This window comes from Haliaeetus albicilla, chromosome 9 (genome assembly GCF_947461875.1).
Source record: "Haliaeetus albicilla chromosome 9, bHalAlb1.1, whole genome shotgun sequence".
NCBI lineage: Eukaryota > Metazoa > Chordata > Aves > Accipitriformes > Accipitridae > Haliaeetus > Haliaeetus albicilla.
The window spans coordinates 2,389,703-2,402,536 of record NC_091491.1 but is presented as its reverse complement, the minus strand read 5'-3'; the positions used below and the strand labels follow the sequence as shown (position 1 = coordinate 2,402,536).

The 12,834-nt window shown below is 43.0% G+C and overlaps 1 protein-coding gene across 1 annotated transcript in view; it reads left to right on the top strand.

The window, feature by feature from the left end:
* AATF (apoptosis antagonizing transcription factor) overlaps nucleotides 1–12,834 on the top strand; it is a 56,753-nt gene that overhangs the window by 29,264 nt on the left and 14,655 nt on the right. Inside the window, exons 9-11 of the mRNA XM_069790938.1 lie at nucleotides 5,127–5,194; nucleotides 7,223–7,303; nucleotides 10,599–10,670. Of these exons, the coding sequence (XP_069647039.1) occupies nucleotides 5,127–5,194; nucleotides 7,223–7,303; nucleotides 10,599–10,670 (221 nt within the window). The remainder of the gene's footprint in view (nucleotides 1–5,126; nucleotides 5,195–7,222; nucleotides 7,304–10,598; nucleotides 10,671–12,834) is intronic.

Below are 12,834 nucleotides of genomic sequence, written 5' to 3'. Positions count from 1 at the left end.
GCTGGTAAACCTGAAGTCTGGGTTTCTCCCATTTTTCTCGTTGTTTCAGAATCCACAGATAGTCATATCTTTTTCTGTTCCTGTTGCTTTCAGCAAATGACTAGATGGCAGAAGCGGTACGCGGTTCTGCTTTTCCATTGTTCTGCACAGTTGTTTTAAGACGAACATTGTCGGCCCCTTGTTTGATATTATTTCTGGCACAGGGAGCCCAAGAGGACTGGTTTGACTTTCCCATACAGCAGCCAGCACAATGGCCGGGCTGAGGCTGCCTCTCACCTCTTCGCATACCTGACTCGGCGAATTCAAAGACAGCAGTGGCACTTGCAAGACAGAATAGGTGGCTCTGATGCGCTGTAGCAGAAATGACTCGTGCCTTTGCTGGCTTTTCTGAAGATTTTAATAACATCAGAGAAAAAGTGTTCCTTTTGTTCCGATTATATTTCTAAGCTTTGTAAACTCAACTGTTTCCTGTGATATACTATAGATCAACTTTTGCAAAGTATTAATTTGAATTGATCTGTGAGGTCTCAGAAAAGTGAGCCTTTTGTCACGAGGCTTATTTCAGCTATACTTAGCTCTTTGTCTCAACTGGAAATTCTTAGGGGTCTGCAAATCAGAAAGGTCAGCAAGTGTAGTATTAGAAACACTGATAGATAGTGCATGAAAATGAGACCTAACCTCTAAAATGAAAATTGACCTCTAAAATGAGAAATGAATCTCTATTACCCTTGAACAACACCCTGATGGCATTTCTAAATCCCTCTAATTTTGTACAATGTACTTTGTGTGCATCTCTTTAACTAGTGTAGAGAGGGAGTCCTTTTAAGGTGAATTCTTTAGAAAGCACACATCATTGACTCCAGCTTCGGTGTCAGCAAAGGTAGGTGAATACTAACTGCTTTTGAAGCTCTTGCCTTCGGACCTGTTCTGCAGGAGCACTGCCTTGCTCTTGGCTAGCAGTTGGAGATTTTAAGCTCTCTCACGTGCTCAGGACGCAGGAGGCAGAGTCAGTTCCCGTCTGGTCCCGGCCCTCCACAAACACGGCTTGTGGGCCTTGGCAAACCACGCGACTTCTGTGTGCTTTTCTTTACTCGTGTGGTTGGTAGTCCCTGGTTTTGACTAGGGAGTCTGGCTGGGTTGGTTCTAATAGCGAAGCTCTGTTGAGTTCAGAAACGCGCGCGCAGGAGCGCTAGTGGCAAGCATTGCTGCTTCATTCCAAAGGCAAATAAAACTGACGTTAGCAACTTTCTTCTGCTTACTATTGCCCGTTGTCCGCTTTGCACGTAGTTTGTCCTCCTGGTTCCAGCTTTTGGTAGGAGCAGCTTGGAGTTGGTAGTTGAGCTGCAGGCTGCTGGACGTGGTTGCACTTGGTTGCAGGTAGGCAGTTGTGTTTGCTTATGTGGGAGACTGAGCTTAGGTTTTTGAAGTTCAGGGAAGATGTGAAGAGGTGAAGGAAGGAAAGCAAAAAGGGATATGTTTCAAATCAAAGCCTTTTGATGCTGAAATTGCCTAACTCAAACTCTGTCTTCACACATCAGGGCTTAATGCTGATAGTGATTTACTTACACTTCCTAGTTAATAATTAGACATCGGGAGACACCATATATCACTTCTAATGGAATATATGGGGTCTGATGAGAGTTTTCTGTTTTGACTAATAAATTTTAACCAGAATCACCAAGCTTAATGAAATATTACAGCTTTGGAAGTGTTTTAAGTCTTGTGCTGTGAAAACAGTGTTGCTTTATTCAGTAAATGAATTTATCATTCATTTTGTATCCTGAGCCCTAGCTGGCTCTGGAGCATGGGCTGAATGCAAGACTCTGAACTAGAAAGCGGAAAAACTAATCAAATCCTTAAAGACCAAAGGCAGCGAGGCAGGTCTAGACTGACTTTTTCAGTGGTAGCCTCTGGCTACATCCACTTTTATTTTAGTAACCATTGTTAGCATGATTTATAACTTTAGCTTTAAGACGTACACTATTTAGATGTAATAAGATGCTTCGCAGCTTTTATTTCTATTTCCTGATTTCCCTCTTGTTCTGGCTTTTTTTTTACTTCCCCCTCACCTTTGTCCCCCTTTCCTCTCCACAGCAGTGTCCCCAGTCCTGCAGTTGACGCTGCACTGAAAGAACATTTCCCTGTCAGCCCCAAGGTCAACAAAACCGTCTCTGCCTCAACTAATGGCTGATCGGCTGGTGGCCTAGTTAGTGCAGAGGAGACGACTGTGTGCAAGGTTTAGTCTCCTACTGCTGCGCAAAGCTTTTCCCTGCTAATTCTGTACGCAGAGGAGAGGATATGCCCCCCAGCAAATAATGGGATCCCTGCTGTCGCCCTGCTAAGTGGCACGCAGTTCGGCTCCTTGCCCTTCACAGCCATCACGGGAAACGCTGCCTTGCCAAAAGGAGAGTGATCCTGTCCGAGAAGATCCTGCCTACTTCCCAGGTGCATCATTAGGAACCTGCCCCAAAAATGCATCTTGTTCTAACCAGTGCAGACATAGGCGTAAGATCTTGGTGGCAGTCCTGAGTCTACCAGTCTGTGGATTTGGTGGGCCACCAGGACGAGCAAGTCCTGCTGAAAAACGTCTTGCTGCTCAGTTCTCTAAGAGCGTAGGACGTCTGTGCATTACCATGTTTTGTGCCTTAGCCTCTGCCATTACTACTCAGCAGTTTTTTCAGTGCATCGTGCCAAAGAAGCAAGGTAAGAGGAGACAGTAAACACACCTTATTGCTGGTACAGGAAGAAACCACTAAACCCTTGCTGCACCATTTCTCGCTGCTGTTAAAACCCTCCCTCCCACCTTGCTTTTGACAGAATATTGACTAGAAACCAAGATCCCATTTCTGCTTAGCCTTAAGGGCAGCTGTTTACAGAGTAGCGGTGTTACATAGGTTTACTGTGTCGTATGTCTGTGTAACACTGGATTTGGATCTTGTATTTAGCTGCCAGAAGTGACTGTGATGAAGTGGGAGAGATAAACTGATAGATTGTGTGCCAGAAAGATGTTGGGAATCAATCAGATAAACAGGGCAGAGAAGTAGCTTGCTGTTTTCTTGTGATAATAAACCAGCGGCCTCTCGTCCTGGAATTTTTAAATGTAATTGCTGCAGTAATAATCTCCAAAACTAAGCAAATAGAAAAAAAGTCATGGCAGGTTTTTAATTATGCTTGAATTGCTCTTTTTTTGTTTTTTATAATATGATGTATGCCTTGAAGGAGAGAAAAGATGTGCACAGGTATAAATATTATCTCTGTTGCTTGAGTGTCTCTTATTTGAAAATAAAAAAGGGTCGTAAAATGATACCCATCTACCTTTATGGCATTTTTCTTTTGTGGGGTGCATGCCTTTTCCCTCCCTCCCTCTAGTAGTGTACTTAAGTGATCAGAAACTATGGGGGTTAGCAAGTTTCTCACGTAGCACTGTGCCCGGGACAGCTTTTGGTGTCAGCTGCGCTCAGTGGGGCAGCGTCGGTGCCTGGGAAGCTGTTTGAGGGCAGGCTGCTCTGAGCACAGTGGTAGTCACGAGCTAAGCTGTGCTCAGAAATGCCGTCGTCTCACTTGAGCTGATATTTCCTTCTCCACATCCCTGGCCGTGGGGGAGATGTGGAGCTTCTTTCTTGTCCTCTTGCCTTGTCTGTGCATGCTGTCTTGGGCCAGGTGAAGACTAGCCAGGACCATGGCTGCTCCCCAAGCCCTGCTTTCCATGACTGTTGCTGTACCTCGAATGACCATTGCAGTCCAGCTCTCCTACTTGAGCAAAAGTATAGGGTGGAGGAAAAGCATCTTTCATCCTTTCTTCTCTAGTATCTTTGTGGAATTGCCTGGACTCTCTGGTTTCCAGGTGGGTCTGTTTTGGGTGCTTGCTGAGCTGAGGCAGTAATTTCCCTAGGCATTGAAATGTCGGCATCTAGAAAGCAGTCCATGCCCCTCAGTTTTGGAGGGTTTATTTCTGTTCCTTGTGTTAATACGTTGGCTAATACCCAAGGCACGGCACGTACAATTTACAGTGAGTGGTGATAAACATATAGCACCGGTCAAGTATCCAAAAAGGCTGTTCACAATATTCTTTGGCTGCAGGAAGCAAAAAGGACAAAACCCAGCCCTCAGGACATGAAAAGAAATAGAAAAGCCTGCTTGAGCATTCCTGCTCTAGCTATAAAAATTATTTTGCTGTGCTGTTCCTCAGAGCAAGCGTTACTGCCCAGCAGCGCTTGACTTCTGTTTGGTGAAGTGTTTCAGTTCTCCCCTGCCCTCCCCACTTGAAGTGTGGGGCAAGACCTGTGGGGCAGAGGTGTTACTGCAGATCTGCCTGCATTACATCTCTTGCCCGTGGGAGTTGTGTACACAACAGCCTGTGAACCTTCAGGCCTTTTTTATCCTTCCGAAGCCCAAGGAACAGTACCAGCCTCTGAAATACAAGCCGAGGCTCAGCTGCTCACATCCCCTCAGGCTTGTCACCTATTTGCCCGCCGTGGGATTGTACGCTTTGCTCTGGGCTCCTGGGACAAGCAGTTACCAAACGGTTCGCCCATCTCACAATCCCAGAAGAGGCTTTGCAGTGCCGCCAGGGATTCCAGTCCTTTGCCATTGCTTAGACTTAAGATCGTTAGTTTGCTTTGCCCATGCGGGGCTTCTTGTGCTTGGAGCACGGTGCTGCTGAACTGTGCCCCTCCGGCTCTGCATAACCTTTGACATTGTCTTCAGATGAATGACATGACGCTACATGTCACCCAAATAAACCATGATGCTTTGGAGGGAAGACTATACTACTCCTAGATCCATCTGAAATTACATACAGAAACTCTTTGTAGTGGCCTTCAGTGCTATGCTTCAGTCACATGTTCTGTGGGGACCTTTTTGGAAGAGGGGGATGATCTGCAGTTACTTAAACTTTTAGCGTAGCCATCAGCTTTTTCCCTTGGAAAACTCTCTCATGCAGAGGAAGTGTTAAAAAGCCTTGGTTCTGGGCTTGGGGTTTTACCAGGAGTTTCAAGAAATGAGGCATACAGGTTCCCTTGGGAACTTGGCAGCTAATTTCTTAAGTCATCTGAGAAACCTGTGAGCGTGTTTGCATTAACTTGTCTTTACTGTGCTTTTAAACGGGATTGTTGTCTTTCTTCTAGCTCCTTCGAGAACTTATAGAACGTAAAACCACTTCATTGGACCCCAATGACCAGGTAGCAATGGGCAGGTAAGTAGGAAGTTGTTTGTAACATGACTAGTTTCACCCCAGCACTGTATTCCAGTCCAGAAGTTCAAAATTACTTGTGAGCTTCCAGTCCAGTTCATTGTAGAGGGCAAAATTTTGAATTACTCTGGAGAAATCATCTGGGTGTAAGAAATTACATAACAAATTATTAAAACAGTATGACAGTAGTCAAGAAAGTCATCCTTCTAACATATTCCTTAGTTATGGATCACACTGTCTGACTCCAAGTTCGCCAGCCTTTGAGCTGTGCCCTGGTTTGTCTGCGATCCCCTGAAGATACTTTCCTTTTAAAGGCTTGTTCCAGACTTTGGATATTTCTGTCTCTCAGTGGTTCAGGCAGCACAAAGGGAGTGCAGAGAGGGGTGTCTTAAGTGACCCTAGCGAGGGGGAACTAGACAAAGTGACTGCCAGCTGCTGAAATTTGGCCTTTTCTCATTACGAGCTCTGATTTGTCATTGTTTTAGAGGAGCAAACCTTCTGTCCTGAGATCTGTTAAAGCAATTCCTGTGTATGCTCTCTCCCTGCTGTAAGAAAAGATACTATACAATTAGAACAGTGTCAGGGAATGTTTCCTACATGCAGAAGTAAAATATAATTCCATGCAGGGAAGCTCTTATTTCTTTGTTTAATTCTACAGTTAGAAAATAAAGAATCTTCCAAATACCACTTAGTGAACTGTGTACATTTAAGTAGCCATGGGCTATAATTTAGAAAAGTGTATAAGCAGAGGAAGGCTGAAAATGCTGGAGCGGGGCTCTCCACTGAAAAAGTGCTATGGGGCTATGTGTATGGGGAGGTGGAGAAAATGCATTAGGAAATTTTGTGATGGTGAAATAACTTTTATCCTTGTAAAATATTACCCAAATTTTAGTGCAATGTGTCAAATTTATTTTGTGTATGTCTGGAATATTATGGAAAGCTATTCACTATAATTTAACATGATATAGACAAAATTACATTTAAGTGGTGATTACATTGTACATTTATCTGACTTTACAATAAAATAGATTACAGTAATTAAGATTATATTAAGATTGCAGTAATTGGATTTTGCTAGATTTTTTTCCCTGATGTCAAGTTTTCATTGTATAAATCAGGTAAGATGACGCTCGTTTTCATAAAAAAATATTTATAACTAGTAGAAGTTTTTCCCTGCTGAAAACTTCTTTGACGTGATGAAGTTCTGTTTGAGAAGTTGAGCCTTCCCTTCTAAATACAGTCAGGGATCAGACAGCACTTTCTGAAAGTGTTTATTGCTTTTCTTTCTTCTGTTTTGTTTAGTAATAGTTGGAGCATTATATAGGGCTTCTTGCTAGATTTGCCAGGTTTAAGTCAGAGATGGTGAGGAGAAATACTTGCTTATAATTTTCAATATACATTGCAAAACTGAGGGAGGAAATAAATTCAGAGCATCTACTGCATCATGGTAATTCTGTTCATGAAGTTAGCATAACCTATCTCACTTAAAGAATCAGTTTAGGATGTGGCAGACCATCTGTTCTGTTATGGGCTTTCTATATGCAAAACAGAAGTTATTCTAGTAATCAAGGCTGAAACAAAAAAGCAGTACCTGTAAAGACATTTTTTACAGATTTTAGCATTTATATTTGGTAAAGATTTTCTTTTTAATTCTAAGGATTCTTTAAAAAATGTAGTAATCAAGAAAGACTAAAAAATGGAGCCAAGCTTGTGGCCTCCATGGATTTCCCTGCAGGTAGAATATTCTCACTGAACAGTGACTGTCTCATCCGGATCAGCAGGTCTGGTCTGCGCGTCCCATTATGCCTGGAGTCAGGAGAACAGCTTACTGTTTAAATGCCATGCCCGTGGAGTGAAGCAGTACCACGGGCACCTGAAGTTTCATACTTGTTTTTCTGAGGTTCTGATCTCCTTCTCTTGTGTAAATGCAATAGGTAGAAGGGCTGGGAAGGGCCTCAGACCCCAGTGTACCTAATGCTCATTTTCCTAGTGGCTCTAAACATTGTGTAACTGTTGTTTTGCATTCCTCAGGCAATGGCTGGCCATCCAGAAGTTACGAAGCAAAATAAAGAAGAAAGTGGACAGAAAAGCCAGTAAAGGAAGGAGAATCCGGTGGGTGACAGCTTCTGCAAGAAGTTCTGATTTTGTCAAATAAAGTCTGACTGGACTGGGTTGGCTCTGGGGTGCATTGGTAGGCTTATTCATGCCTTTTAGGGCAAGATGTCTTGCTCTGGGGCATCCACAGGGGAATCTTAATGTTCTCTGAGCCTAGAATAAGAGCTTGGCTGGATGCAGCCTGTGAGCATTGCCCAGATCAGTCTTGGCAAGAGTGTTCATTGGTCTCAGAAAACACTGGAGAGAGGTGTTCGAATGTTCCTAAGCGATTTGGGGCCATAATTTCCAGTGAAAGCCAATAAACATCTCTTGTGCAATATATATTTAGCTGACTAAAACGTGAATAGCAGCTCTAGGGGAAGATGTGCAGAAAAGCCTCAGTGAGGTAGATGTCTGTTTCCCACTGACTGTCAATTGGAATTTGGTGTCTAATCTCTCTTTATTTTTATAAGTCCCATCGCAGCATTCTTTAGCCTCAAAGCATTTCACATCCTGACTCATGGATCACTAATTTGGGTTGATCTCTCCCGTTGTGTTTCTAGTGGAAGAATCTTCCATGCGGTGGGGTGGAAAGGGAAGCAGTCTGGAGAGGATAGGATTTTTTTTTCCCCCTTTGCGGAGCAGATAGATTAGTCTCCCTGAGTTTAGCATGACTGCATGATTTGTAGTGGAGGAGGTGTTTGTGGCAGGGAGGCATGCTGAAAAGCTGCACCGCTTCCTGAAAAATCCGCAACATTAACCATCCTTTTGTGAGTAAACTATAAATCGTGAGTTTAGATGGCATCTGATAGAAAGTCAGTGGAGTCAGTCTGGGTCAGGCCTGGCATAGCAATTTTTAAGATAGATGTCATAAGATAATTTATTAAAAGAGGGAAGAGCTACTTTGTTGGCCTGAAAAGCCTATAATTATTGACTATCAATATTCTTTTCTGTCAGCATCACACATAATTGGATATATTCATGATTCAGTCAAAACTACTGACAACATCACACAACTGAGTCAGACTCGTAAACCTCCAGGAATAATGGGGAAGTCTCTCATTGTGTGCAATCTGTGCGCTTCAGCATTCCTGAGAGATCAGCTATCTCGCCAAGTCAATTGCCTCTTAGATCTTAGGTGCCTTTTTTTTCTTCTTTAAATAAAAGTTGTACTGACCCTGCAGGGAAAATATCAATAAAAGAAAAAAGTGTCATTGTCTGTGTTTAGGATTAACATGCAGTTAAGCTCCAGCATCTTTTCAGAATAGTCCAGTAGAGTCCAAATGGGTGTTTTTAAATAGTCGGTTCTTCCACTGAGAGACTCAGTGTGACCACAGGCAGATCACTTATCCTCTGTTCTTCTTTTTCCTTCTCTAAAATGGGGGCAGCAGTACTTAGATTTGTTTTCCTGAAGGACTTTAAGATCCTGGAAAGCAAAGTATCACATACTAATTTTCATCTGTCTCTGTAATTCTACCTTTTTAGCAATCCTTTAGCAAACCTTCAATGTTACAGCACGTTTGGATGAAATGTGCTAGTTTATTGTAGGGTCTGAGGGTCTCCAAGTGCTTTCAAAAGCAGCCGATCTTGCGCTTGACATGAGTACCTGTCCCCTTCATAGACAGGGAAATTGGGGCACTGAGAGGGGAAATGAGCTCATCCTAAAACTCCACCATCCAGCTTAAGAAACCTGGTGACTAGAACTCCGCTATCCCTCACTAGGACATGCCTTTTCTTGAGGTAGATACGGAGGAGTGATGCGTGCACACCTATTTGTCATGTCAGTGATTTCTGGTCCTGTGCTGCATGGGATGTCTTTCTGTGAATGAAATTAAGTATTTTACATCTGTTAGACTGGTATTTTTAAAGTCGTGATTTAAAAAAATGTGACAATAATTAGTTCTGGACAAACAACTCGTGTCAGAGAATTTATCAGGATTGCTAAGTCCCCTTGCCACTACTCAGGCCGTCCCTGTATAAGCTTTGATCTATATGAATCCATCAGTTGTTAATGTCTCATAAGCGAACTGTTTCATAGTCCAGCCTATTGACCTGTTGTTTGCTGCAGTACTAGCCCTGCATGGCTATGTCTGTTCCCTGACTCGATCATTACAGCGTTAGACCAGGGCAGTTGCTTCCATTACGAGTGAGGAAGACTTGATTGTGCAGAGAAGCCCCTTGTGTAAGGGTGAGTGTGTGCTGTGCCTGAAGAGCCATTCTGAAATAGTCTTGTGAGCTAAAAATCCCCTCGAGGGAATGTTCCTGCATAAGCAAACAAAAGGGAGTGCAGAGGTGACAGAGTGGAAAGGTGATTCTGGGCAAATGCTTGTGAATCCTTTTGCCTGCTATTTGTCAAGCTCTAAAAATAGCAGCAGCTTGGTCAGATAAAACATTTCAGACTTGGGTTGGCAGCATGGTAGTGTACACCAAAAGCCATTGGTTTGGAATCCCCTGCCCTTAGACACTAGGGTTTAAAGCCACCTTTCCATTCTGAGTTTTTCTGTACTCTGTTAAATTTTATGTCAGGGCCTTGAATATAAGTCATGAAATCTACCAGAAGTTCCTAGCCCAGTGTGGAAAGCGGGAAGGGGTTCCCATATCTGGAGGTGCAGCACAGCTTGCAGAAATATTTTGGTGGATCAGAAGCTGAGACAGATGCAGCACTGTATCACCTTGGATATGCCCCATCTCTTTGCACAGGTCTTTTTCCTGTCCCCTTTGCTTGTTTTTACATGCTCCATTTGTAAGGTATTCAGGGTAAGACTTTCCAACTACAGGTATGGCTAGCAGAGTGGGATTTTGATATCCTTTAGGGCCCTAGATACCACAGAGCAAGGAAAAAGTGATAGCAGATGGATGCTTGGAAGGTCTGATGCTCTGACGCTTCTGCTGCCTGCAGTGGGCTCTTTGGGCACAAATTCCAGAAGGTGATTAAGATGCCAGCTGAATGGAAGGCTGAAAACGAGTTCTTCTTGCTCTGACTTTTCAGGGTTGTCTGTCTGGGAGTCTGATTAGGTACTCGCACACAATTAATGGATGCTTTATGTCCTCTTTCTAGCTGTGATAAAAAAGGATTGGCTTGCTATTCAGTTCAGTGTATCATCTGATTATTCTTGTGTCCATGTTATAAGAAAGGAGGAGGAGGGAAGGGAGGGGGAATTGCCAGCTACAACTAGTGACTCATTAGGTATCAGCCACCAGGAAAGCCAGCGGTTTGCATTTCAGGGGCTGGTATGTTTCTATTCAAGCAGCAACATTTCCTTTTCATTAATAGTTACTAATGTGCTGCCTGCTTATTTCCTGCACTATTCAGGTATCATGTCCATAGCAAGCTGGTGAGCTTCATGGCACCTATTGACCACTGTACAATGAATGATGATGCCAGGTGAGTAATAGATTAATTATGTTTCTCAAATGGCTTCATGACAGCATGATATTGACCTGTTCTTCAGTCTGTCGCCCCCTCCATTTCTTCTTATCAGTTAACCATTTGTCACTGGCATCATAGCCTGGGTGTCTTGGTCACATCTGTCCAGGCAGTCTGGCTGAGCTTTCACTCTGTAATTACTGTGACACCAAACAAGAAATTTTCATAAATCTCGGTACCTACATTTTGACTCCTGCTTTAAAACTCCTCCAATTTTGAAATCTTCTAGTTTTATGGAATTATTTTGGAAATAGACAACTTGCATTATCTGGTGTCTTCAGGTATAATTGAAACTTACAAAGAACTTGTCTTTTAACAGAAGTGGCAGCTGTTTTAAATTCTGTTTAGTATGCATTTTCTTAGATCAGTTAATAACTGGAATGGTTCAGTCAAGGTTCACTCAAGACCTAAATGTTGCTTGTGTTTATGTCTATTTAAAGAGTGAAGAGTTTTATTGGAAGACTATAATGTTTTAACATGCTAATTAGTAAAGAAAATATCAGTGAAGTTTTGTGCATAGCTACTAGATAGTTTTTCTACATGTACACCCATATTTCTTAAGTATTACATTTTTAAACTAAATCTGGAAATGCTGAGCTTTTTGTGGGAAGGAGGTGGAATAATTTTTCCAGTGAATGGATGTAGAAGGCTTGAGAAACATCTTTCCCCTGGGTTGTGGAACATGTTTGTGCTTTGTGAGAGAGAGATGTCATTTGTCTGTTTGCAAAATGGAAACCAAATACCTGCTGTTCTTAGACTGTTGCCTTTTGGGATATTGCACAGGCTTCTGGATGAGAGCTCTCCAGTAAGCTGGCACTAAGACGTTTTGTGTCCGTAATAAGACCTGTGCTGTTTCATCGTGCATCTTTCTCATACGTTCTTTATTCTTTCTTTTTTTCTTTTTCTTCAAGTGAGAAAAGTGCTCTGATGTCTGAATATTGTCTAGATCCTCTCACCACAGAAATAAATGTGTTGGATGTGTAGGGTGAAAGCTATGCCTCCAGCCATTTAAGGGGGTGGTCAGTTCTGCCACCCCCTTACCTGGACCATAGGAAGAGAGGGACAGAAGTGGCTTGTGCACTGTGAGATTAGACACAGACACTTTTGTCTGTTTGGAAAATGGGGTGCATTTTTTTTTTTTCTGATATGTAGGGCCTGAGCAAGCAGCTATCAGTGCTTCCCAGCTGGCAAGGACCTCCTTACTTGTATGGAATTGGTGTCTTTGCTGTTTTGGATAGCCCCAAATAAAACATGAGGCAGGATAGAGACATTCCTAGTGGAGTCGTACCATCCTGTAGAAATGGTTCTGGGATGTGCTGCTCGTTCCCCCCATTTTTTGTCTGGGGGTAATTAGCAGGTGGCATATGTGTGTATAGGAAGAACCAATTCATACCATATTCATTAATAATATGCATGACTCTAATATTTCTCTTAGTATTATGTCCAGTTGACTGGTTACTACTTATGCTTTGAGAATTTCAAATGAGGTTAGAGTGTCTGTCATTTTTTGCGTATACTACATATTGCACTGTCTTACAGGTTAGGCAGGCATACAGACCCCTGCTCTGTCCCCAGAATGAAGGCAGGCTTAGCTTGCACGGGGTGTGCGTGAGTGGGAGGAAGGTGAAAAAAAAAATAGTGAGACCGATCCTAATAATCTAGGAGTTACCATACTATGTTTGCTGTCCCCCGAGGTGACATTGCTTCCTCCTTCGCAGTCCACCGCACTCACTTGTGTTCCAAAAGTTGCATGGAAAATGCATTCTGTAAGCCAAAATCCTCCAGCAAGTCAATCCAAACGTGAAGTGCATTGAAACAGCTGGGACAGTGGAGTCGTTCTGCACGATAGCCTTCTTGGGCCTCAGCTACACTTCGTCTGGCTGCCATCTTCATAACCCTTATTCCCCTCGCTTCTCAGGAGGCACCTTGAGTCCACCACAAACTGCACGGGGTCTGGCTGACCCTCAGAAGCTATTACAGCTAATAGGATGCTATCTACGTTATGCTGTGTCGACGTAGTTATCATTGTGGTAGGGACAGAGTGTTTGACATTTGGTTTACTGAAAATGTCTCCTGGGGGTTTTCTCCACATTGAGCGGGTTATTACATCGCTTGCATGTTT